Source organism: Lissotriton helveticus, chromosome 8 (assembly GCF_964261635.1).
Source record: "Lissotriton helveticus chromosome 8, aLisHel1.1, whole genome shotgun sequence".
Lineage (NCBI taxonomy): Eukaryota > Metazoa > Chordata > Amphibia > Caudata > Salamandridae > Lissotriton > Lissotriton helveticus.
In genome coordinates, this window is record NC_136069.1 from 309,474,147 (window position 1) to 309,501,351 (window position 27,205).

At 42.0% G+C, this 27,205-nt stretch overlaps 1 protein-coding gene across 2 annotated transcripts in view; it reads left to right on the forward strand.

Annotated features, from left to right (window-relative positions):
* IFT88 (intraflagellar transport 88) overlaps positions 1 to 27,205 on the forward strand; it is a 473,307-nt gene that overhangs the window by 112,487 nt on the left and 333,615 nt on the right. For both annotated transcript variants that reach the window (XM_078657075.1, XM_078657076.1), the window contains exons 9-10: positions 23,426 to 23,530; positions 25,588 to 25,690. In XM_078657075.1, coding sequence (XP_078513201.1) covers positions 23,426 to 23,530; positions 25,588 to 25,690 — 208 coding nt within the window. The remainder of the gene's footprint in view (positions 1 to 23,425; positions 23,531 to 25,587; positions 25,691 to 27,205) is intronic.

Consider the following 27,205-nt stretch of genomic DNA (forward strand, 5'->3'; position numbering starts at 1 on the left):
ATTCAAATGCCTGTTTCTTTAGTTTCAAATTTGCAGCATACGGTAGAAGATTACTACAGCAGATTCCCACCGTCCGAACCAGCTGCCTCAGTTCCCCAAACCCCTATTCTTAGACCGTCTCCACTAGTACGGTTTCCAAGACGGACATTACCAGTATCACCACCACCTTTGCATCTAACAACTCTGCAAATGGTTATAGAGGATCAACAAACTACTGATGATGAAAGAGAAAAAGGAGAACTTGAGGAAGTGTCTCTTTCCAATGAACGGGAGGATTAGACGTCTTCTCCAGCGACTCCACCTCCGGTTGACTCCCCACCGGAAGATATAGGGACGGTTTCATCCCCTGATTGAAAGAGCAGCAAAGAGATTTCATCTCCCATGGTCACTAAGTCTGACTGATTATTATACAATTGTAAAGAACAGACCAAAAGGCACATTCGTGCAAATTTTATTGTAGATTTTATATGGGCGGTGGGCCTTACGTTAATGAGAACCCTATTTTCCACTCTACCAGTGCTACCTAAGCTTGAAAAGAAGTACAAGGCGCCTGCCTCATCAAGTCAGCCGAAACCAGATTCTGTAATATCTCAGGCAGCTCAGTGGTGTGCCAGGAATCCTGCTTCACCTCTATCTGTTCCTTCAGATAGAGACGGAAGACGTCTCGACAACATTGGTAAAAACATTTCCACTATGGCGGCGACCACAGTTCAGGCAGCAAAGTCCCTTACAATCCTGGGTAAATATGACCACCAGATGTGGTTGATTATTTCGCCTTTTATTGATCTTTTGCCTGAGCATTCTAAAGCAGAGGCTAAGAAAATTGTACAAGAGGGAGAGAGGATGTCAGCTGAAAAAATTAACTGTGCAGTAGACATTTCGTCTACAGATTTCGGCCAGTTAGCAGTGTTAAGACACGAGGGATGGTTAAGGACAAACAAAGATCATTGAAATGCCTTACGGTGAGGGAATCTCTGTTTGGTCAACATATTGATAAGTCACTCCTGGCAATTAAAAAGGATACAGATGCAGCAAGATCGCTAGGTACTCTGCAATTGAAAAAACAGCCTTTTTGTGGAGTTAAAGGCAGAGACACCTCTTCCTTTCGGGGAGGTTACTGCCAGTATAAACAATATATTTTTTTAACTGTTTTTATTTGTGTTTAAAATAACAAAAAAGTGAAAAAACAACCAAACAATAAGCAACAGATATACCCCCCATAGCTTATGTGCATATTAAATCAATCAGAAGTAAAGTTGGTGGGATTATGGAGTAAGGAACATTACAGTTCACTATTCCTAGGTAGCACCCCGGGTTCCCGCTCTCATTTGTTGTTTTTTTTTTACACATTTGTTTGTTCAGTTTAACAAAATAATCATTCACCATACACAGGATAGCATGTTCCCACATCATCAATTTGGTCTCCAGATAGGTCCACATTCCTATCATATCATATAGTTCCAGTCTGCTGTGAAAGAGTTCAATGAAAGTCATTAGTCCAGAATAACACAAAGCAGCTCCAACATTAGTGCAGTACCATCATATCAGTGCCAGTGTGATAAAGTTCAAGTCAGTAATTTACAAAGAACAAATACTGAATAAAACCAACCCAAAATCTCCCCTCTCCACCCTCCAGACTCCTCCCCTTTCCCCTCCCCCGTCCCTCCCAGACGTGGCATTTGATATGGAAATTGAATGGAAGTAATAACTAGGTACAGCAAGACAATCAAGTACAACATGCTTATACATTTTTATGGATAGCAGTAGGGTCTGTAGCAATTCTAAGATTAATTACAGGTATCGCCCTGGCTTCCTTACATCTATGGAACCCAGCAGGCATCAAGCAGGGACACTCTGATCATTCAGTTCATTCACTGTAGAATTCCCATCCAAGTCCGTTTCTGATGTTTTCAGCGTTAATGTAAGCGCTTCCCAAGCCCTTGCAGTCTCGAATGCGTTTTCGCTATTTGCTCGGCTTGCTGCCTACAATCTGGCAAAACCCTCGCATTCTGCCCATCTAAGAAATACATTCCTCCACCTACGATAACTCAGGCCCCCTTTATCCTTCTAATGTGCCGTAATCTCCCTTTTAGCCAGTACCAGCCCTAGATCTAGGAACTTGCTAGTGATCTTATTTTTGGAGGTATGAGGGAACCAGTGAAGTAAACAAGGGCCCGGTGCCAGGTCAATGCGTCTCTCAGTTATATCGCAGAGCAGCTCTAGTATTTCCTCCCAATACGTCAATATATTGGGACAATCCCAGAGAATATGGCTAAAATCGGCCCCCTCTTTTCCACATCTCGGACACAGCGCCGTGGTCACATTAAAATATTTGTTCATTTTAGCAGGGGTGAGGTATGCTCTATACAGTATGAAAAATGGAACCAGTTGGAATCTAGCATTCCTATTGCATTTCCAAGGTCGCTCAACCAATTCCGCCCACACTTTCTCCGAGATCTCACTACCCAGGTCCTCCTCCCACTTCTGTTTCAATTCTACTAGGGGGGCGAGCCTCTCATGTGTCATCCGTCGGTATAAGCACAAAACCGCCTTAATCGTGCCCGCCGCTAACACTACATATTGGCAGATCATGGAGGTCTTTGGCTCGGATAATCCTTCCCCCCAATATTTTTGATTTGCAGCCACTTGGGCCGAATGGATCAGGTAATCCCCCACAGGACAGTTCATAGCGGTCCCTCAGAGTCTCAAAGGGTAGGAGAACATTCTCCTCATACAGATCTCCTATCGCTGTCAGGCAATATCAGCCCATTGGTGAATCGCCAACCAGTTACCCCATGTGAGAGAATAGTGCACACGCTGATGGGAATCTCAGGAGCATAGGGGCGTGCAGTCTGTGCCCTCCTTTGGCTTCTGTTCCCACTCAATCTATAAGTTTTCCCGCCCTCATGGTATCTATTATACCCCTCCCTCTAGAGAGTCCTGTTCCAAGGCTCCGGGCTCTACATCCACCCTTTCCCATGAATCAGTTGCATAATGTCTGTGTCTCCATCCTCAAGCTCTAGCCGTAATAACTCAAACATGGTTGCCAAATCTACCGAAATTTCTTGGAACACCCCTTTGCCTGGTATTCTGTCCTTTGTGCCCCCATATACATATCCATGCCGGCCCTCCAGTCTTTCATAGTTGGCAGTAGGTTAGCGGGTACATTATTGATTAAGATCATATATGTCCCCGAAACAGCCTTCTCAAATATCTCCTCTTGAAGCAACCTGCCTTCCAATGGAGCATATTTGGGGAGATCGGCAATATCAGATTTCTGTGCAACCCATGCTTGCTGGAGCTGAATATATTTGTAAAATTGCTTGTCCGACAAGTTATAGACCTCTTGCAACTGTAGGAAGGTCATCAAATCTCCTTGTCCCCCAGGTTAGTTATCCCAATAGTGTCCCTTCCCCTGAACCCCCGCAGTTTCGCGATCTCCTGCATGCGCTTGCCCTCCCACAAAGGGGTGGCCCTCGTCAGCGCACCACGAATCATAATACAGTTTCTTAAGGGATTATTTAGGATGTTTCCACCAATAAGACTGCCTCCACCACCTTGGCATCTTAGCATTGTATTATCTCAATTAATGAAGAAACTGTTTGAGCCCATTCATAAGGATGAGCTAAAATACACCTTGTGGAAGATATCTCTTCTCCTAGCGCTTACATCAGCCAGACTAGTAAGGGATATACAAGCTTTCACTATTTAGCAGCCAGTCCTTCAGTTCAGAGATGATTGTGTGAACCTTCGTACTAATCCAACTTTTATGCCTAAAGTCCCTTCGGACTTTCGTTTAAATGAACTGGTCATTTTAAAGACTTTCTTTCCTTATCCGCAAACACCAGCGGAAAGGAGGTCCTTACATTCACTGGATCTGAAAAGATGTATCAAGTTTTATTTGTATAAGACAGTTAACATATGCAAAGCAGATCAGCTGTTTATGGCCTATGGTAACATCTGAAATGGTTATCCTGTTACTAAACAGACTATAGCAAAATGGATATCATCAGTTATAATGGTTCTGCCATCAACAAGCAGGAAAACCACTATTGACTACAGCGAAATCCCACGCTACCAGAGCTGTCTCCACTACAACAGCTCTCTTTGCCGGTGTACCCATACAACAGATCTGCAGAGCAGCAACCTGATCTAACAGGCACAAATGTACCCGTTAATATTGTCTGGAAATCACAAATAACACTGACACTGTGGTGGGTCAATCATTTCTTTGTAATCTCTTTCAATAAGGTGAGGCTCTTTTACTTCCCACCTTCCTTTATGCTGCTTTATAACATGTTTATATTTCCATATGTCTTGATGTATAGATATATTTGTTATATATATATATATATATATATATATATATATATATATATATATATTATATCACACAGCAAACGGAGTACCATCGATCGCTCAGCTTAAAGTATCACAGAAGTCCAGGTTCTATGCCAAAGAAAAGAGGTTTATTAAACTCATAAACCCTTGCGACGCGTTTCGCGCTTACAAAGCGCTTGTTCACACAAAGTTTTGTTGACAATTGTTGTGCTTTATGGACACAAACATTTCTCGATTGTCAGAAAACATAGAAAGTGGACTGTTCGTGTGTCAGCTGTTTGTATACTACATTAAACAGTAAACATGTTTCACGGTCAGGGTTCGTTCAAAATAAACAGTTATATTTATGGACAATGATGTTTTTACCCTTAAGTTCAAGCGCAATGTAAAAATACTTGAAATAATTAAGCAGGCGCATTATAATCCCAGGTCTATGTCGGAAAAACCCCCAAGGTGCATGCTGGTATCAGTAGTTGACTTTATGTATTATACATAAATTCTGCTATAAATATAAATGTAAACAACCCCAGGGTCACATTCTACATTGTCCCATTGTTTACATTTGTATTTATAGCAGAATTTATGTTAAAGTTCTTTATTAAAAATAAAGAAATTGTTAGTTAGGCATAACTCAGTCATGCGGAGCAACATTTTATTGTGTTCATTATAGCAAATGTTTCTGTCAGACAAAAAATACTTAATAGCATTCAAACCATCCTTGTGATTTATGCTGGTGTATATATATATATATACACACACATATATATTTTACTACAGTGTAACTGCTTACTATTCTGATTCAAGCATGTGAATCTATGAAACATCCAGTACTGGAGAAGGAAATAAGTTACCTGTAACTGTGGTTCTCCAGTATTGGTATCTTTCATAGATTCACATGCGGCCCACTCTCCTCCTCATAGAGGCTCCCCCTGGCTCTTCTATAATTTGAATTCTCACTTGTGCTTGAAATTCTGAGAGCCTTGAGCCTCTGTGGTAAGTGTTCTAAAGGGTGCTGTCGCCTGATTGGCTGGACCTTAGGCCATATCTAATTACTAGGATGAGCTATTAAAGGGAAGGTTTTTTTATCTATTAACTTCAATGTTAAGCTTATTGCTTACTGCTTTATATGTACAATGGGGCTCCTTTTTTGACGACGGGGAATAATTCAAGCATATTTTATTTTTATTATTTTTGAAGTTTTCTATAGCGCTGTCAAGACCCAGAGGTAACAGAGCGCTTTACAGTAGAGAATAGCAAATAATCAACAAAAGCATGACATAAGAAGGGTTTTGACAATCAACGAGTGTCACAATGAGAGCTGCATGTGTGTACTGCAGAGCTTCTTTGGTTTCAAGGGTTCAATGCACTTTACAGTAATAGAATAGCATATAATCAACAAAGGCATGACATATGAAAGGTATTGACAATCCACGAGTAAGAGTAGGAGCTGCATAAATGTACTGCAGAGCTTCTTTGGTATCAAGATTCAATGCGGGCACAAAGATGTGGTGTTGCAGTCTGTTACAGGTTATCCACAGCCAAGGGAACGGATGAGGAACAAGGATTTGAGTTGGCTTTTGAATTCGACAAAGGACGGTATGGTTCTGATGTGCGTGGGGATGGAGTTCCAAATTTTAGGGGCGTTTCCCGTGAAAGAGCAGTCCGCTGTTCTTTTCTTTCTGGTTTTAGGTAGGATGAGCAGGAGGGAGTTAGAGCTTCTCAGATTTCTGGCTTGACCAGCTTTTTTGAGTTTTTTTGCCAGGTATTCGGGTTTGCCGGTATGGAGGGCTTTGTGGGTTAGGCAGGCCATCCTGAAGTTACTTCGCATTTCTACTGGTAGCCATTTGAGTTCTTTGAGTGCCGGGGAAATGTGATCAGATTTTTTGATGCCGGTGATCATTCTGGCTGCCGCGTGTAATGTTCTTTTGATCGGTGCCAGGTGCGATTTAGGAATACCTGTTAGGATTGCGTTCCCATAGTCCAGTCTTGAGAGTACCAGGGATTGAGTGGCCAGTTTGAGATCCTTATTAAGAATGTAGGGTTTGATTTTGTTCAGAAGTTTAAGGTTAAATAATGCACTTTTGCCAGAGCTCTTATTGTGTTTCATCATGTTTAGTTTTGGGTCCAGGGTGACGCCAAGCGATTTAACAGAGTCTGCTAGAGTAAGATTCCCTTTGAGCGCATCGCTTTGCCTTTAGCCATTCAGTGATTTGAGGGTTGTCATCCTTGTTCGAGATGAGGAGTGTCTCGGTCTTGTCTGGATTTAGTTTCAGATGGTTGTTTGTTAGCCATTCTTGAACATCTTTCAGGACATCATTTAGTCTTTGGATGTCCGTGAGAGAGGAGGTTTCCAGATAGATCTGAGTATCATCCGCGTAGAGGTGGAAGCGGATGTTGGCTTTATTGAGTAATTTGGCGAGCGGTTCCATGTAGATGTTAAAAAGCTGTGGAGAGAGCACCGATCCTTGGGGGACGCCCTTGTTAACTTGCTGGGTTTCGGAGGTGAAGTTCTTGATTTTTATTAATTGGGTGCGGTTGTGTATAAAGGAGGAGAACCACTTGAGAACTACCTCGCCGAGGCCAGCTCTTTCTTGGAGAGCCTTGATGAGGAGTTTGTGGTCCACTGTGTCAAATGCTGCCGAGAGGTCAAGGAGAATGAGGAGGCAGCATTTGTCCAGGTCTAGAGAACCATGGATGTCATCTATGATGTTCAGCATCGCGGTATCTGTGCTGCAGCCTTTTCCAAAGCCAGACTGGTGGGGGTCTAGAAGGTTGATGTTGTCCAGGTGTTGTGTCAGTTGATGAAGAACGCAGCGTTCAAGTGTTTTTGAGAGCAAGGGGAGGTTAGATATAGGTCTGAAATTGTTCAGGTCTGTCGAGTCTAGACCGGGTTTTTTCAGCAGGGGGGTGACTTGCCCCATTTTTAGGCAATCAGGGACCACTCCATTTTTTAAGGAGCTGTTTATGATTTTGCCCCATATAGGTGCAAAATCGTGCTTCAGTTTCTTGATTAGTAGGGGAGGAATGGGATCTGAGATGTGAGCTGATGGTTTGGAGGACGAGATCAGCGAGATTATCTCTGTTTCTAGAACGGGACGAAAGCTAAGCCAGGGGGTGAGAGAAGAGCCAGGAGAGAGGGCAGGGGGTACACCCGAGATGCTTTTCTTAGGGTGTGATTCATTGATGTCTAGTGATAGTTCGATTCTTGCTATCTTATCGTTGAAGAAGTGAGCAAAGTTATCACAGAGTTCTTTGGACGCCTGTACAGATGAGGACACTGGCTTGGAGGTTTGTTGTCTGATGATGCTGTTGAGTTCCTTCGGTATGTTTTTGGCCTTGTCCAGTGCCTCGCGGAAGAAGTTGGTTTTCTTATTTTTGATGTGGTTGTTGTACTTCCTACGGGCTGATTTCAGTTGGTCACGAAGGATGGCAGTCGGGTTATTTCTCCATTTTCTTTCTTTGGCTCTTAGGATTCTCCTTTCTGTGTTGAGGTCATCGTTGAACCAAGTTCTAGATGGAGTGGTTCTGCTTCTTTTGAGCTTTAGTGGAGCTAGCTTGTCGAGAATGGCCACTAGCTCGGAATTGTACCGATCAGAGAGATCTTTGGTGGAGAGGTGGGCTTTGTTGTCCGGGAGAAGTGAGCTTAACTGCGCTTCCAGGGTATCCAGGGGTACTTGGGAGATGTTTCTCATCCATTTTGTGGGGTCGTGTGGAGGTTGGTAGGAGATAGTGGGGTGGTTGATATGAAATAGGATCATGTGGTGGTCAGACCAGTCGACGGGAAGTATGTGGTTGATCGTGATAGAGTTCTTTTGCGAAATGATGGCATCCAATGTGGCTCCTTTGTAATGAGTTTCCTCAGTGCAGTGTTGTTTAAGGTTGTTATCCTCGAGGAGGCTAGATAGCGATTGGATTAGAGGATCGTGTGTCTCGTTCCATCGTAGATTCAGGTCCCCAAGAATTAGGTTATTGGAGTCGCCAAGTGCACCTTGTGCTATCAGGTCGGATAGTTGTTCTCCAAAAGCGTTGTTTCTGCCTGGGGGTGGTAGAGCATGTGACATAGTAAAGAATCATTGTCTTTGGTCTTGAAGATGGCGGATAGACATTCAAAGGAATCGTAGTCGAAAGAGGTGGTTTCTGAGATGGCCAAACTATCCTCGCTGCTCTATCCTGTCTTTGGTGATGAGGGAGAAGCCAGGTGGTACGAGCATGTCTAGACAGGGAGGAGATAACTTATTCAACCAGGTCTCCGTGAGGAACGCAATGTCAATATCATGAGTGAGGATAGCCTTGGCTAGTTCCGTTGCGTGTATTGAGGCCGATCTGCAGTTGATTAGTAGGCAGTTTTTTGTTTTTTTTGTAAGACCTTTAATTTCACATACAAATTGTACACGGCCAGGAGCCTACAACCCTGGGGCCGGCTGTGAGTTATAAAATAGGGCGGAACGGTGATGGATGTACACAGCCCTTCAGCCGACAACACTAGGTCCGGCGGCGTAATGCATATTATGAAGTCTTACAGTTTTATGGTTTTTTATAGATGTCGAACATAACCAGTAAAAATAACAATGAACCCTAATAAAATAATAATAATAATAATAATAATAATAATAAAAGAGACCATTACATTCAAGCTGTCACAACAGTGCAATCTGCATAAATCATGGCATGAGCAAGCAGACGGGGTACCTCGGCACCCGACCATCACCTCGTTTACCTCCGGATGGCAACTCGCCCATATGGGTCACACTTTGACCTCCACGTCCAGCGTGCGCATATAATCTGTGAAGTAGCTCCAATAGTCTTTGGGTCTAGATTTCGCCGGTAGCTCTTCTTCATAAGTTAAAAGCTTATCTCTACAGGTGGACATGTCATGTAACCATCTGAATGTTTTGGGCACTTTCTTGCTGTGCCAACATTGTGCGATCTGTCGTTTGGCCAATAGCAGGGATATCACACAAAATTTGCGTTTGGTGGCCTTGAGTTGTGGCACGATTCCCAATAGGCAGGAGTGTATTGTGCATTCTACCTCCACCCCTATCATAGTGGAAAGTGTAGTCGTTACCTCCGTCCAATAGTCATGTACCTTAGGGCAGGACCAAGCCAAGTGTGTGAAATCTGCGCCCTCCGCCCGCACCTCTTACACCTGTCTTCGTCCTGTAGGCCAAATTTACACATACGTGCAGGTGTGTAGTATGCCTGATGAATAAACTTGTAATGAATGATTCTTAGGTTGCCGTTAGGAGTGAGAATTTGTGTTAATGCGCAACTTTGCTGCCATTCTTGGTCTGTTAGGGGATCTCCCAATACCGTGTCCCACTGCGCTTTGGCTCTCTCAGTGGTGTGTGGCATCTCAGCCTGTGCTGTGGAGTACAGTCTCGATACTAGGTGTGACAAATCTTGGCTGTTAATGAGCAGCTGCAACGCGTCCAGACTAACCGGTTCGTTCGGGAATGTAGGATAGTGTTCTGTTAGCGCGCGTTTCAATCTGTAGTGTGTGAAATAGAACAGCGGTGACTTGTTGTGGATGTATGTCAGGTCTTCAATACCCAGAAAAACACCCTCATGGAATAGGTCGCCCATTCTTTCTATGCCCACTTGTTGTAACAGGGACATGCCTACTTTTTCACCTGTGACCGACAACGCCTGATGGTGATGTAGCAGCATCGCAGGTGCATATAGCGGTGTCTTATGTGCTAGTTGACCCAATTTCCGCCAGGCCTTGACTGTGGTATCGATAGTGTTAATGTCCTGTGCATGTAGGGGCTGTCTGACATGGGTTATGATGGCTCTCAACGGTATTGGCTTTGCGTCCCCTTCCTCGATGGCAGTGTGAGTTAGGTATGGTATCTCGTGGTACCAGTAAGGAGCGTATTGTGCCTGGGCGCATAAGTAAGATAGTAGAAAATCTGGCACCCCGAAACCCCCCCCCGGATATATGGAAGAGTTAGTGTCTGAAGGTCCACGCGAGCCTGTTTGCCCGCCCATATAAGTTTCAGTACAAGTGATTTGATGCGGCGGAAGATCTCTCCAGGGGGCGTGATAGGGATGTTATTGAAGAGATATAAAAGTTTAGGTAATATATTCATTTTCACGATCGCTATGCGATCAGCCAAGGACAGTGGCAATTGTATCCATCGCTGTACTTTGTCCTCTAATTGGGAGATATTCGACCTGATAACCACTTCGGGGTCTCTGTGATATATCACACCCAGATACCGTATTGGATCCGTCTGCCATTCTAGTGGATAGTCAGTGTCTAGGGGAGTCGTTGTATCCGTTAGAGGGATAATGGAGGATTTGGACCAGTTTATGGCCAATCCCGAATGCCCCCCAAATTTGATATACTCTCGCAGTAACTGGTTTAAATGCGTGCTGGGATCACGAACGTATAACAGCATATCATCTGCATATAGAGAGATATGTAGTGGCCTGGAAGGGAACTGTAGGGCTGACGACTTGTAGTTTTGTCTGATCAGACAGGCCAGAGGTTCTAGTGCTAGCGCGAATAGTAGGGGTGATAGCGGGCACCCTTGTCTGGTGCCTCGCTCTATATTAAAAGTGTCAGAGACGTAACCGTTTACACGAACTCGGGCGCACGGTTTGGTATATATTAGCGACACCCATTGGACGTATCGCTTGGGGAATCCCATTCTTTGCAAAATAGCAATCAGATAGATCCATTCAATAGAATCGAAAGCCTTGGCGGCATCCAGCATGACCGCCACTGCCCTCGTAGAAGGCTGAAGGTAGTGTGAGAGGGCAAACAATGTCCTAGTGTTGATTAGTAGGCAGTTAGTGAAAGGTATCTGATTTTTGGTAGTTCTATCTTTAGTCGCCCTCGATATGGCGGTCAGGACAGGATGTCTCAGTGGTTTGGTACAGGGAAGGTCTTTCCGGTGCCCTGTGATCACTTGAATTTTGGATTTAGGAGAGTCTAAGGCGGGAGTGTGGTATGCAGCGGCTAGAAGGGCTGCTTCACAGTCTGACATTGGTGCTTCTGTTCTGGAGGGCCTTGAGGTCAGGAGTTTTGTATCTGCTAGAGTATGGATCTTGGTCTTAGGGAAGGGTGCTCCGGTTTTTGGGCCTTAAGTGCATATGATTCCGGGACCCAGTCAGGGGGGACTGTGTAGATGGGTACTAGTGGATTCTGAGAGCCCAGGGGGGCGGTTGGTGCTGACTGAGTGGGGAGACCTGGAAGGGGGTTTCAGGTGTTTACGGGTTATACCTAGATTAGAGAGGATTTCCGTTAGGCCCTGGGAAATTACGTCTATCTGGCTTTCAAGAGCTGTGAGACGCTGTGACACGGAATCGAGGGAGGAGTTGGGGGCATCTAGGGTGTTGTCGGTGTTGTGATGTTGGGATATGAATCTATGAAAGATACCAATACTGGAGAACCACAGTTACAGATAAGGAACTTATGTATGTAGATACGATTGGACTTGTCTGCCCTATAAAAGGATCTGAATGTACTTTAGTCAGTGATACAGTTGCAGGGATAATTACGATGTATATATATAGCCAAAGTGCAGTGTTATGTTATGCAATGCTATGTTATGTTATTCATTCTTATATAGCGCACGTTGATTCAAATGTTTTTTGCCGTTAATACAAACAACATATCTAAGGTACAGAACAATACAACAAGAGACTAGCTAATGTGAGTAAGCCTGTTTAAATAGCTTGGGTTTAAATTTTTTGCTAAAGAGCCTAAAATAGTTTCCTGACGTACCTCAGGTGACAAAGAATTCCATTCCAGATAAAGGGTGGTTGGACCTCAAAATTGTGGCCTCCAGAGCTACTCTTGCGAAATTTGAGAATCACTACTAAATTAGAATTCATCGATCTCAGGTTATGTGCAGGAATATATCTTTCTAGCTTTTTGGTAATGAAGTGGGGGCTAATCCACTCCAGCCCTTAAGGGTTGTGCAGCATTTCTTAATTTAGATAAGTTGCTTTATAGGAAGCCAATTTAGTTGCTTTAAGGATTACATGCATCCATCTTGGAAGATGGTAGATAACACGAGCTGCCTCATTTTGAATAGTCTGTAGTCTATGGGCTCCATTACGATATCGGGCGGATTGCCTCCGCCAGGGTGGCGGTGGCCACCGCCACCCTGGCGGAGGCAATCCGCCCGACAACCACTCTCGTTTTCCCCTCCGCCTGATTAGGATGGCGGAGGGGACAATGGCGGACGGAAAGACCCGCGTCGGTAATAGATTAATGTGGTGGCGGTGTCCAATGGACACCGCCAGCCATATTACAATGGCAATATGTAGAGGCCTTTCCGCGGCGGCAATGCCGCCACAGAAAGGCAGGCGGAGATTGGTGCGGGGGCCCCCTGCAGGGCCCCCAGGTTGCCACCACTGTCGGGGGGCACATGGGGGGTACCTATGGTACCCCCCCACATTTGCATATGCAAAGCGGCAGGCACCGCGCGGTGCCTGCCGCTTTGCATATGCAAATGCAAAAAAGCATTTTTCACATTGTGGCGGGCGGTGCAGAGTGCACCGCCCGCCACAATGCTAAAACTACAGGATGTGCCCGCCACTGTGGCGGGCACATCCTAATTCCCCCCACGGGACCCCCGCCCTTATGGCGGGCGGTCCCGTTCTGCGATAGGGTGGCGGGCGGACAATGTCCGCCCGTCATCCTAATGGAGCCCTATGTATGGTAGTATTCGGTAATCTAATATAAACAGAATTGGCATAATTCGATCTGAAGATAATCACTGCCAACACTATTGCTTTTCTTGCCTTTAGAGAAAGGAGTGGAATTACTGAGTACTTTTCAATAGAAATGTGCATTTGGATACAAACGCTCCAATATGAGGTTTTATTGTTAGATTGCAATCAATTATAACTCCCAAATTTCAACTTAATGTTGGCTCTGCAATCTGTCCCATTTCTGTTGTCCAATAAAGATGAGTCCAGAGGTTTTCCTTGATTTTTCAGTTTTATTTTAATTCAGCTTTGGTTGATTTGAATGTATCCAGCCACTGATAAATCACATCACATTTTGAAACTGGGAAGCGAGCATTACATCCAATTGGATTAATAATTAGGAGTTGTCAGCGTAATTGAAGAGCCTGCATCCTCTTGATACTAATTCTTTAGTCAAGGGCTTGACATGAATATTGAAGAGATGAGAGGATACAGATGAACTTAGTGGCACTCCATGCTCTATGATTATTGCCTTTGTAATAAAGTTTGCTAGGTGAACTGCCTGGGGACTGTTAGTGAAGAATTATTTGATTCAACACAGAGCAAAACTCTTCATACCGGCTTCTTCCACAGGGTTGGCTAAAGATTTTATGGTTACCATGTCAAATGCAACTGATAGGACTAATGCCGAAACTGAATAGGACTTATGCGAAACCAGTCCTGAATCATCGTCCCATCTTAGATCATCAACTACAGATCGAATTACTGTTTCGGTGCCTTTCATCGGATGAAAGCCTGCTTTGAGTGTATGAAGACAATTTGTGGACTGTAAGTGAGTGCATTCTTTGGCGACATGGGCTTCTAAGATATTGTCCAAATAAGGAAGTAGAGATATTGGCATATAATTTTTTGTATGGAAGTGTCGTCCCCCTGTTGGGTGTGTTTTTTTGTGTTAGCACTACAGCACTTTTGTAAAGCACCTGGCATCGTAGCAAGAGATAAATATTTATTTAAAATATTCAGCAAGGGTTTATTTATCACTGAGGCTAAAGATCACTGAGGCCAAAGATTTTATAATTTCTGTAGGACAGCGGTTTATTGGTGAACCGGATTTGACTTAGTAATAAGTTCAAAGAGCCATGTTTTGCAGATTTCTTGAAATGAAGATCAAGTGATGGAGTTCCTCTCCTTCTGAAATTTCGTGTTGCTACTGATATTCGCAAAAATACTTTCTTTAAAAAGTTTTATTTTATATAGAAAGACGTCTTTGAGCAGGTCTCAGAATTCCTGAGTAGGATTTAGGCCTAATGTAGTTTTACGAGATGCTGACAGTTCCCTCAGAATATTACAAATCTTTTTCTTTATTACTTGATTCTAGTATTTTTAATGAGTAATAAGAGGGCTTTGCCTGCCGCAATTTGCCTTTATATACTGCAAGACTCATTTTTAAACTTAGTTTTTCACTCCTAATCACATTTTCTTTCACAACGGTTGCTCGAGTTTGCGCAACTCAAGTTTTTTCTCCTTGAGTTCCTGTGAAGAACTATGGCACTGACTTTGAGCGATTGATGATCCGCTGTTTAGCCTGTGGGCAAAAGATCACAGGCATTTGCTCTTGCTTTCAATGTTATGGGCCACAAAGACTTTAACCTTGCATTAAAGCATTTTACTGTTCCAGTGTGACCCCTGGCAGCCTTAACTAATTCTAATGGCACATTCAGATGTTCATTTTACTTTTAAAGAATCTTGGCTTTTAGTGATTTTATGTACCTGTGCTTTCAACATTTAAAATATTGTAAGGATTTTAATTGATCACACAATAAATTAAACTGACTATGGACAAACAAAATAAGATCACAGGCATTTCTCTGCTTCCGCGAAGGTCATGTCTTCAGTAGTGCTAGATTTGTGTTCATGATATCTTAATATAAATCTGCTACCATTTGCATATTTTTAATTTCCTGTTTGAGTCGAATTAGATTCTTAATTGGAGCATAAAAGTTTATTGTATAGTAATCAGACCATATACATGGTTGGACATTCATATTAACTAAATTCAGGTAGTGTGTTCAGATTAGGTCTAATGAATGGCCTTTAATATGTATCTGGCCAGTAATGTATTGGCATAGGTTCTCCTAGTGTTTGATAGGTTTAAATATGCCATTAACATGACACATTCACTGTCTAGGCATCCCTTGCTCTTAGGTAGTTAACTAGATAGTTGAAATTGCCAAGTATGATCAACTGCAAATAATTAGTTTATAGAGATCAGAATCGTCAAAAAACTTCTGAGGAAACGTTTCCATATGTCTAGCGGGGTCTAGATATGAGTAGACTGATTATAGGACTGTTAGTAATAGTAATAATAATTTATCTACCCCCTCAATAGGACCGATTTGTTAGAGGGCATTTTTAATGCAGCGAAGGACAACTGCTACCCCTCCACCTCCTTTCTTATTACCAGTTCTATTTCTGTTTAATGTATAATAGTCATCAGGAATAGCTTAAAGTATGGTTGGAATAGATTCCTAAGACAACCATGTTTCAGTTAAAAATAATATGTCAAATTTGGATGCTTCTAAAAAATACTACAAATTACCACCTTCTGTTTAACTAATTAGCCAGTGTAAGGTAAGTTGCTTTTAGTATTTTCTCAGAGCGCCAACGTTGGGCAGGTCAGTGTGTTTCTTGGGCCGGTGTCGGAGCTACTGAGAGTTAAGCTATTCATACCACGTATGCCATTTGTTTCTAATTTCGAGATAAGCACGGTGGAAATACTGGATTCCACGTACCTGAGGGACAAGAGTTCCTTCATTGAATGAACCACATTTTTGGAATAGTGGCTGCCCCTGGTCCCGGCAGGTACGGATGGGCACAGGCGGGCTTGCCTTTGGCACATCTGCACTGCAAACACGCGGCCTGCTACCCACAAATAAATGAAGTACAAAACGCCAATGAATATTAAAATTCAATTGCTAGTGCAAAAAGAATCACAGTAGCAGTTTAAAACAGAGTAAAAATATCACTAAAGAATAAAAATATAAAAACATCCAGTAAATAACAAAGCATTATTCAGCTTCCACTTCAATGTGCTGCCGTCCCAATTCGTGGATAGGGATGGACAGAGGCTCACAGGAACCCTTATTGTGACATCCAATCAAAAAGCTGGGGTTTGTATCTGAAGTGATGTAGAGTGGCACTTGGGCCTCACACTGAGATCAGTGTGATCCAAATTAAATAGTGGTGTCTGCAACATGGACACACCGGCCTCTAAGCTGACATTGGTGTCACTGTAGACATTGAAATGGTATGGACAGTGCAGAATGCAATAGATGGCTCTCGCTCTGAAACTGACGTCCTTGAAGAAAAGGTAACTGCAGTGGCAATGCGGGACTCAGGTGCATAGGCCTCACACAGTTATTGGTGTAGCATGTGGTGAGATGTTTTGGGGCAGTGGCAGGCAGAATCAGGCAGGTTTCCAAACAGGAATTGGACTCAAACAATGAAAATCAGTGGGCAAGGTTGGTCAGCGATTTGTATGCTTCCAGTCTAAGCCGGCTGAGATCCTCCATCTTCTGTACTTGAGGCGAGGCTGATTAAGGCATGACCTTCAAACACATAGTAGCGCTCAAAGGGTGACTGCCAACAATTCTGCATCAGTTCCTACCCTTCTTTTACTCTGGTGTGCAGAGAGTAAAATATGAACACTGAATACGCCAAGGGCGTCAGCCTGAACCCAATAAAGTGCTGTTTAGGCTGAGAGCAATTCACTAATGAGATTTAGCTTTTGTGGCACAACAGTCATGATAAAGTGCATTGCCTTTTAAATAGGGTCATGCTCTCCCAACAGAATAGGGCACAGTGTATGGGGATGGGCCGGTAAGCAGTCTTGCGTCTCTATAGTAGATACCTCCCAGACCATAAATTAACATAATTTAGTGCGTAAGGATCTAAAACATTATCCCAACTCAGGTTCCTTCGTTAACCTCTTTCTACTTGGGAACCCTTTATACCAAAAAAAAGTTCTAAATCCCCGCTTCCAAATTGTTAGTTGCTGCCCAACTCAGTTATGAACATTCTTACACTAGGACTTCTTTCATTTCTTTGTATTCAAAGGTATTTTTCCATTAATACATAAACAAATACAAACATGTATTGTACAAACACTTCACTGTATCTGCATTTGACCTAGACATGTAGACAAATTACAGATTCTACTGAAATAAAAAGTGGAAAAAGTGAAACACAGTTTATTGTGACACAGTACATAAACTTAAAATTAGATAGTCAATTGCAACAATAACTAACGTCTTGTAGCGACATAACATAGTTTGTAACACATCTGTAACTTATATCATTATTGCTTCAGGATAGGATGAAGTAGGGATATTGCTTTGAAAGGTGTTGTGTATCCTTTTTATTTTGTACTGGGACCTGATAACATTGTGTCCCCTAGCATTTTCATGTGCTGGTGTTATTTAGCTGTCCTGGTAAGGTCAGAGTTATTAGAAGTGGATTTGAAGTAGCGCCCTTCCTTGTGCTTATTACTAGGTGCCTTATGTGCACGTATGAATAGTTTAAGTGGACTCTTGACCTTAAGATGTAATACGCTGACGCGTTTCGACCTTCATGTGTAGACCTTAAGGATGTTTTGGTGGAAGGTCTTCTTCAGGGCCAAATGTTCTACATCCAGGGGAGGCTCCAACATGGATACCCCACGTTTTATAGATCTAAGCACTAACATCAACAATTGGGTACCCAGTCGTGAAATACTAGACTTAGTTCCAGAGGGAGCCAGTGGACCAGAGATGTATTTGAAAAGCTATGAACTACACTGTTATAATCTACTATGATCATCTGTTTACAGCATCATGGCCATGTCAGTTTCTTTTTCTTCGTGGTGTGCAACATAACAAAGTATTGTGGAACACTTGTAAGGAAGCTTTGAGCACTGCACAAGAACACATCACATCTGCCAAAATGGAAAAATTAGTAGGAAGTTGTCACATGGGAACTGCTCTGGGTACTATAAAACCTACAGTGTGCAAAGTCTCACAACTGTATATATCACGTTCAGCAAGGGTAGGCGAGGTATGAAAGGATTTGCTGCAGAAGGGAATAGCTGCTTCGCTTCTGTAGATCTGTTATGGCCCACAGTACGATAACTGAAAACATTTGCAGTGTGTCTGTTGTTACAACTAAAAACATAAATTCACGATAAAGTTGCAATGCTCCACAATTAGCGCATCACTCAGAGAAAGCCAGGGAAAAGGGTCTTGCAGAGAGGACAGAATAACGGGAGTCCTGGACTCTGAAGTTGGGGCTGCAAACCTTCAAAGCTACATATAGGAATGCCTATCCTCGCAGACGAAAGTACTGTGGGGTGTTAGGTTGGTAGCCCCTGCTGAGGGCCAAAGCACTATAGTGCACTAACTAGTACTGCAAATGTTCAAGACTCTGAATGGGGTCATAGTCTAGCATGATAAAAAATTACTTTATAGTATTTCTGAATTCTCTTTATTCTGTGCTTTAAATGTAATCAGTTAATTTCTGATATGTACCGAGTATTGGCATTTCATAATTTTATTTTCCTTATTTTAGTCAATTTTCTTTCTTTTATCATAGAAGTTGTCTCTCGGTGTGAACTATGTATTTAATAATAAAATAATAATAAAAACATTTATTAAGCGCCTGAATACACTAAAACAGTGCGTCTCCGCGCTAAGATGTGGTCCAACACTCAGAGCCAACAGCAGGCCACAAAGAGGAGGGGAACTCAGAGAAGAAGAAGCTATTCATCCGGAAATAAATAAGTCTTCAGTTTCTGCCGGAACATGGATTCCGACGGCTCCATACGCAGTTCGACAGGAAGGTCATTTCATTCATTCTTTTCAAGATTTCCAGATATTCTCCCTCATTTCTTTCAAAATACTTTTGCCCAGCATAGAATGTTTCATATATCCTCCCCAACACCCTAACAACCTTGAATTGTTAGCATTCCATCTTTTTGGTGCTTTTTTTAAATGGCCTTGTTTTTCATACGACTCAGTGATGTAATTCAGGATTGAAACAGATGAACACCTGATTGATATCGCTGAATATTTTATACAGTTTATTGAAAACATTAGGACCTTACCACTTCTGAGAACAAAGATAAGAGCATCATTTTGTGATTGACAATAGTTCTCTCCTTGTAGTGTTCCTTAAACGCATTTTGGTTAGAGATTTCTTTAAAGTTGTTGGTATTTTAAACAGAAGGTTCCCCACTTGAACTGTTGCGATCCTTCTTTATCAACCACACTAAAGGGAAAGAAAATGAGACTGGTTCACTTCATTTATCACATTGACCAGCTAGGCAAATGCCTATGTTGTCTGCGCCCACATACGGGAGCATGTACCCTCCCGAAGCAATTTAAACCAAGTGACACAACAAGGTTATATTTGATTATGGAAGGAAGAGAGTAACTTAGGCCCTCTATATTTCCTCATGAAGTTACATTTTCACAGTTGCTTTGTTCTGTCATTTTCCGTGGAATTCTCTGGTATGGGTGAGAATCTCTGTTACTCTTGGTAGCTAAAAGGAACATTACCACTCCTTTGTCAGAAATCCAATGAGTAGGTTCACTGGAAACGAAGAAGGTTTGGGGCACCTACCTTTTGCCACAGAACCTGAAGAAAACTCTCCTTGCTTTTTCCATTTCCAGCCCCGGGCTTTAAAAAAAATTATGTCTACCTTGCCTATGGCCTGCCCAATATCCTACCTTGCCTGACACTAGTGCCACATCCCTCAAACCTAGGCATGCTTCAAAAACCTGTTTTGCTGTCATGAGCTAATGACACTAAGGGGCCCCTTAGTGGCCACACGACTTGGTTTTGAGTTGCTGAAGGATCGAATATTAAAGGGCACAAGGCTGAGCAGTCAATATTGTACTTTCTGCCTTCAGGGGACCCAATATCAAGATTTTATTCTACTTTTAGTCGGTTTCCCAAAGCTATACTTGTTCCACTGAATTGACAATACACTGTGAGGGAATTTTGGTTGAGCGTATAGTAGACCATAAAGAAAAATATAGATACGATGATCAGGATAAATAATTAAAGAACTATGGGAACATTTCTAGTTTTCTGCTAGTCTTTTCATCTTCCTTCCCTTTAGTCCTTGTCAGGGTTCCCTTGCATCTTCTTTCTGTTCTTGTGGAGCCACACAGGTTCGCTCTTAAGGCAAAAATAAAAAAATTTCCAGTCTTACACTTATTGCTTAAACTGTTTAGAAGGCAGTTAATAAGTTCAATGCTGTTTATCTCTCCTGTCCAACACACTCAGACCTTGTGTCATGGTCGGGTGATCCACAGCTTTCTCTGTTCCATGCCTTTCTTAATTCTCCAGACCCTGGGAAGATTTTTCACAAGGATAAGCGGCGTCCCTTGCAGTACCTATTAGCTTCTTCTGTTCTGGTCCACTCTCATATGGGAGTAGGCAAGTACTGATTAGTGATAGTGTCTAAGCAAATCTGACTAAAATCATTGTGTGTAAAATGAAGCCCATACGTCTTTTCAGCAAAGAAATCCAAAGTCGCAAATCTAACATTACTTATGCTCAAACTCTGCCCTAGGTCTGCCAAGATACTCTTGCTCATACTATTGATAAAAAAAACTCCAGTCTTTACACCATGTATTCCAGCCCTCATGTTTCTTTTGCCTTCCAGGGTCAGGAAAAACTTCCCTACACAAAAGAAGTGGCTGCTGGAATACCTAGTCATAAGCACATATGACCTTGAAGCATTGGAGTGCTTTTTCCATTGACTTATTGCGCTGACTGCCATTGGTGTAGCAGCTGCTGACTCTTAGCCACAGAGGAGATTACATATATTTTATATTTGAAAAAGTATTTCAGGGAATCGGAATCCAGTCAGTTCTATTACCATTTCAACCAGGATTGCCTGTACACTACAAATATGATAGCATTGTACTTTTAAACATGAACAAATAGTGTTTTTTTTATACATGTTTTGCATTGCGTTTCATTTTTTCGGAGTAAGTCTGAAATACTTTCCGTCATTTTGAACATCTGAATTATCTTTACCATTTACAGTTGACATAACAAAGTATAATGCCTGAAACTTTAGTTGTAAACAGTTGACCATTTAAAGCAGATGAAAATTTTGTTGGAAGATGATTGAAGATACTCCTAGGTAATCTGCCACAACCAGGAATGAATACTCAGTAAAATGTGATAGCCATCAAGGGAGTGAAATGCATTGATACATGTTAGATGTAACAAACCTGATCAACTGTATAAGTGCTGGAAGTGTTAATACCCTGGGGACAGTGTTCATCATATATTCTCAGCTGAGAGGCAAAAGACTGAACTGCACACACAGGGAGGAGATATGGCATATCTTAAAAGCAAGAGAAAGAGAAGGCATCAGATACAGACTATTTTGTCCCCCGGAGTAACAAAAGTAAGGCTAGACGCAAATCCAATCGTCAGAAGGCACACCACAGAAAAGGGATCTTGTCCTCACAGACATCGGAAAGGTTGAGAAGTTCATTTCTAGGCTCCAAGGAGCGTTTTACAAGTTAAACCAAAAAGGAACCTCAGGAGAAGGACAGTCCTGACAATCACGAGACTAGACTGAACACAGTTAACAGTAAACAACTACAACAGTCTGGTAAAATTGGAAAGTTGGACAAAAAACTATTAAATGTAATCATTCCCTGGCAGTCGGAACATTTAGAGAATGTGATAGGATTAATGCAACCTGCTCCAGTTCAAATTTGAAGATTTGTGAGTACAGAGCTTTCAGTTTCAGCCTTCCTGAAAGTGATCACCTGGGGGCCTGGGCCAAACAGTCATCCGGGAGACTTCATGACCTTCTTGTACCTTAAGGGGTGGGCATGCGTAGCCCATACCAAAGAGGAATGAGTGAGGAATGAAGAAACTGTACAATAGGCGTCAGATCTTTAAAACATGACAAAATATGTGGTGCTTTCTGATTCCCCTTGGCAAGAGACACATAAAATGGAATGCAGATTACTTGTACTAACTGATGAACTTTTCATCTAAAGTTGTCCCCACCACCCTAGCTTAGTCCTCTTTTTGTATGGAAAAGAAATGTTGACAGCTCCTGTTCAGTTATAGTTGTTTCTACAAGATAACAATTTCCCTTCAAAATCATAGGTATACAACGAATGCACAGTAAAAAAAGTGATGACTGATATTGATTATAGAACCATAAATGTATAATTTCTAGTAGGCAGCTGTTGTATTTTGCTCTGTCAGGTAAGTGATTAGGTCTCAGTAGCTATTAAATTGTAAAGATTGGGATTCACAAAGTTAGATGTGTGAAAAGCCACTAGTTACCCTAACTATAAAAACCTGCTAATATTTGTGACCAGTGGAAGCACATTTAAACCTTGCACAGATCTTTTTTTCTCCAGTCTTCTCATAGTTTAAAGAGATCTGAACTATTGTAACATTTTATATGTGTAGCACTGACCTGTGTCAGTTAATCATAAAACTGGTCTTGTGTTTGCAATACCTATTTTTCTGTACACAATACTTTTTGGGATAGTGATTCATTGTATATCACAGAGTTTAAGAGGAACTCTACCTTAAGACTGGCAGATGTTTTGCTTAATTAAACCTGTGGTTCTTCTGCCTCATTTACAAGTGGGGTAGCTGACAGATTTCAAATGGCAGAGCCTATGCCAGTTCCACCGTCCGAAAACCATCACCAATGATTTACTCACCACAGGGCCACTGGTGTTTGTGCATTAGAAAGTCTTTTCCTGTATAGTGCTTCCTCCTGGCACTGATATTTTCTACCTAGGTCCACCATGCTGGCTACTGAAGTCCCAGGAAGCAAAAATCAATAGTGGTCCACCCTACTGGTAAGAGATTAATTCTAGTGCATCAAGAAAGTTGCTGTTTTTGTTTCTCAGAAACTGAGCAACACTTTTGGTGTTTGTTTCTGTGAAGCAAAAATAAATAACAAATGCTGTGCTGCCCGCTTGCCATGGCAAAGCATAGGATTAAGTGTATTTCCTTCTTCCTTGTAAATGTGGCTTAAACTTTTTAATGTATTGTGACAAGTGACAGATCTCTTCATCGTTTTCTGATTCACACCCACTCACTTATTATTTTCAGTATAAAACAGCATTTTCATTGCTTTTGTTAAAAATGGTGCAAATGTGTGGGAAAGAGAAATTTGTCTAAAGCTGGCGAGCTACAAGAGTTCAACCATAACTACCTTCATTTTTGAGGAGAGCTAAACTAGCATTTAAATGTGAGCTGGAAATGGAGGAAAATAAACTGAAAAAATACTGGAGTAAAATTGTTTAATTTTTCTACCTATATTAGGGATGTCATGACTTACTCATGGAGATAATTTATTTGTTTCTTTCTTTAATAATTTCAGGCTTTGGAAAAAGCAAAAGAAGCTGGGAAAAAAGAAAGAGTACTGGTGAGGCAACGTGAACAAATGTCCTCTCCAGAAAACATCAATCTGGACCTCACATACTCTGTAAGTAAAATAGTAGTGCCTCTAACCTTTATTCAACTCAAGTAAATACCCCATTTATTTTGAATGAGCTCTAGCAAATAGTTGTTAATTACTAATATTGTGTTTTCTTATAAACAATGCAACACAATCTTTCTTAAGCATCCATTTTTAGGGCTAGCATTTAGCCGTCTGTTGTGTGTAGAATGACATTACTCAGTGTGGACTTTGGGTCAGTCTTTTGCTTGTTGTTAGTTGGTTTTTTTGTCAGTCTCATTTGTTTGCTTCTTATTTGATGGCTTTCCTTCCTCTTCTTGTGGTTGTTCCTCCATGAAGCATAGTGTCTGTACTATCTTTTCTTTTTTTTCCCTTCAGTACTACATGTCAGCCCATGTGTTTTATTTTTTCCCTGTGGCTTCTTCCCTGCTCAAGTCTCCACACTCTTTACGTTGCATCCCTGCCCCCCCCCCATCTCATCCTTGTTATGTATTTCTTCCCCAACCCTTGTCCTGCTAGGTTATGGCCCTTTCTTTAGTATATATTTTTATTTCTACAGCCCAGCTACTCGATTCCTTCCTACCTTATTCTTTTTCATATCAATACTTATTTCACATGTCCATCTCCATCCTTTCCACCACTGCTACCTCCTCCCTGCCTCTTACTTCTCTTCATTTGGTACTGGGCCCTTTCGTTCTGGAAAAAATAAAGGCTCTTTTATTTTTTTGGGCCGCTTCAAGATAAGATGAACACTCACCATATTAGAATTAAAAGAAGAAACAACCAGCCCATTGCGTCATGACACATGCTTGGTTCCTCCTACATCTGGACACCCTGACCATACCGTCGACGTAAATAAATCTAGTATTTGAGTCCGCTATACCCTGCGTGCCCCCTTCAACCCCCTCCATACGTTTCCCTCTCTCCCAGTTTACAAACCAGACCTTATGTTACACAGTCCCAACAACTTTCTGCTCTTACACTAGAATGCATGATGTTTGCAATTTATACTTCTGTCTTTTCTACTTGATGGACTTTCTAGCCACTCCTCTATTTGTACTCAGCAGTTGTGGTTCTGTACCAGTAGAACGCCTCGTCTGGTTTGCAATGTTGACTGAATCAGTTCTCATATTTCTAAAACTCAATAAAAATGTATTCCCCCCCCCCCCAAAAAAAACCCAAAAAAAACAAATGATGCATGCACGGTATATGCATAAATGCATAATCATACTTCTTTCCCCAGCATTAGCAACAATTTTCTTACAATGCTGAACAGCATCTGAAATTTGTTTAGCAATCAGTTGAAATGAGAACATATACATTTACATTTACATTTTTTTAATTCAGCCATGCACAAAATGTGTTTTTTCTTTTTTCTTTTCTAATTTGCTTTTGCCCAGATTGGAAAACAAATTATGTGTAAACCTGGCCCTTCATTAAAAAAAGTAATGGGTAAACCTGGCACTTCTTTGTAGTTTACATTCTGACTGTAGAGGAGCACGTGATAAGAACCAACCTCTACACAGCTAGCCTTAAATTTACTCAGGCGCATGTGAGATTTAGGAAATATACATGTGGTCCTTGAAAGAAGTTACATGATGGGCTTGTGTGTCACAACAAATGAGACAATAGCTGCAGTGAAAGGAAAAGCTCGGACCTTCAAGATGCACCGGTCTGAGGGTGTCAGCTTGTACAATGTACCAGCCCACGGATTGCCTTATCTTGTTGGCATAATGTGTGTCTAAGGCCAACCACTGCATCTGGGTCATATAGGCTGAGTTTACCTTCAATTATTTTGTGTGTGTGTGTATGTATGTGTAGTTAATTGTATCCTCATGAAACTATTGCGACAGCCCTTTAAGTTTCCGTTATCAAATAACTCGAAACACATCATAGTTGTTTTGTCATGTATTGTCTTGTCTAGTTACTACTAGTCATGGTGACTAAACTTTCAATGTACAACCGTGATTATAGTTATACTCTTTGACAAAGGGAGTAATAGCATTTGTTTATATATTTTTTCCCACTTTTCACTGGTGTTCTTGTGGCCGATTCTCACACATTGCTTTGTCATTCTTTTCCAGATCCTTTTCAACCTTGCCAGCCAGTACTCAGCAAACGACTTGCATTCAGAAGCGCTAAATACATATCAAGTTATAGTGAAGAATAAGATGTTTAGCAATGCAGGTAAGTACAATCACAAGGACCACATTTTTGTGGTTAATCCACTTCCTAATCATGAAGTATCTACTTTTATGCAGGTATAATTTGTTTTATTTGGTAGAAAAAAGTCTCCAAGAGGTTTTCCTTTGTCTATATTGTCTTTTGTCTATACACATTTTTAAAACATTTTTTTATCTTTTCTTTAAAGAGCTTTTCCATTAGTTTACCTTCATTCTCACTCTCCATCAGTAAAACATTTTGTGGGCGACCGATGTTTCTTCCCTTATGATTTTTCCCTGTCCTTGTGGCTCCTCGAAAAAACATCTTATGGTGGTTCTACCCTTATAGAGCTCTGCAATATAATTAGAAGTATATTAATATTTATAACTCAAAAATATTTATGCCAGTGTATCCTTCTTTGCTTTGTCATCTTCTTGAGCAGGGATCTCTGAAAGTTGGACGTTGGCCTTTTAATTTCTCCTCTAAACAACTGCTGAACAAGCATCGGCACGGCCAATAGATTGGCTTATTACTGAAAGTGCCTCTTTAGTCACTGATGAGTTTAGGCACTCAGGGCCTAATTTATATATTGGCTGTAAGCAAACTCCGTCACAACGGAGATGGAGAAAACTCACTGCCAATGTAATGGTCTGTCCACTAAATTCATTCGGGAGATCCATAGTTTGGTAGCTACGGATACTAATCTGTTTTTTTTTTCTGTAAAAACATTTTTTATTGGCAGTCAAATCCAAAACGAAAATGATACATGTAGCAGGATACTGCACCAAGTATTGGCAATCTGGGATAATATTGCATTTCGTAATGTATGCCATTTACAAAACAAACCCAAAAACGTCCCCACCCTACGCCCTCCCCACCCCTGTCAGTGCGCCTTCCGTCTCTCCCGAGTTAGCATACTACCAGTGGAAAGTCTCCCTCCAGTTTGCCGCTAGATAAAAACAAACGCGACGGGGAAACTGACACCCCATTGCCTATGCCGTGCGTGTGTTAGCTACGTGTGTCCTTGGAAGCAGGTTACCCTCCAGAGTGTTAGTCCTGTGCTGCAGCCCCTTCCTCTTCCTCACTTGAGCTGCCCTCAGGTCATTGGAGCGCCGCCACCAAGTCCTCCCATGCTCTGGCCACATCCAGGGCTTTGTCGTTGTCTAAACGCCTGGCCTGTTGCTTTCTAAGTGTACACTCAGCCCTCGCCCAGCGCTGAAGAGTGGCCCTCCATCGCAGGTAGCTGGGACCCTGGGTGGATTTCCAGTGCATGGTGATCTCTCTTTTGGCTAAAATCAAGCCCAAATCATAGAACTTACTAGTGACCCGTGTGCGGGGGGTGTGAGGGAACCACAGCAACAAGCAGGTGCCCATATCCACCGCTATCTGCCGGTCCGTGACAGCATTCAGGCAAGCCAGCACCGCTCCCCAGTAACCAGTCAACCCACCACAGGACCAAAACATATCTGCGAAGTCAGCCCCGGTTGTCCCACACCGCGGACAGAGCGATGATGCACCCGCAAAATATTGCGAAATCTT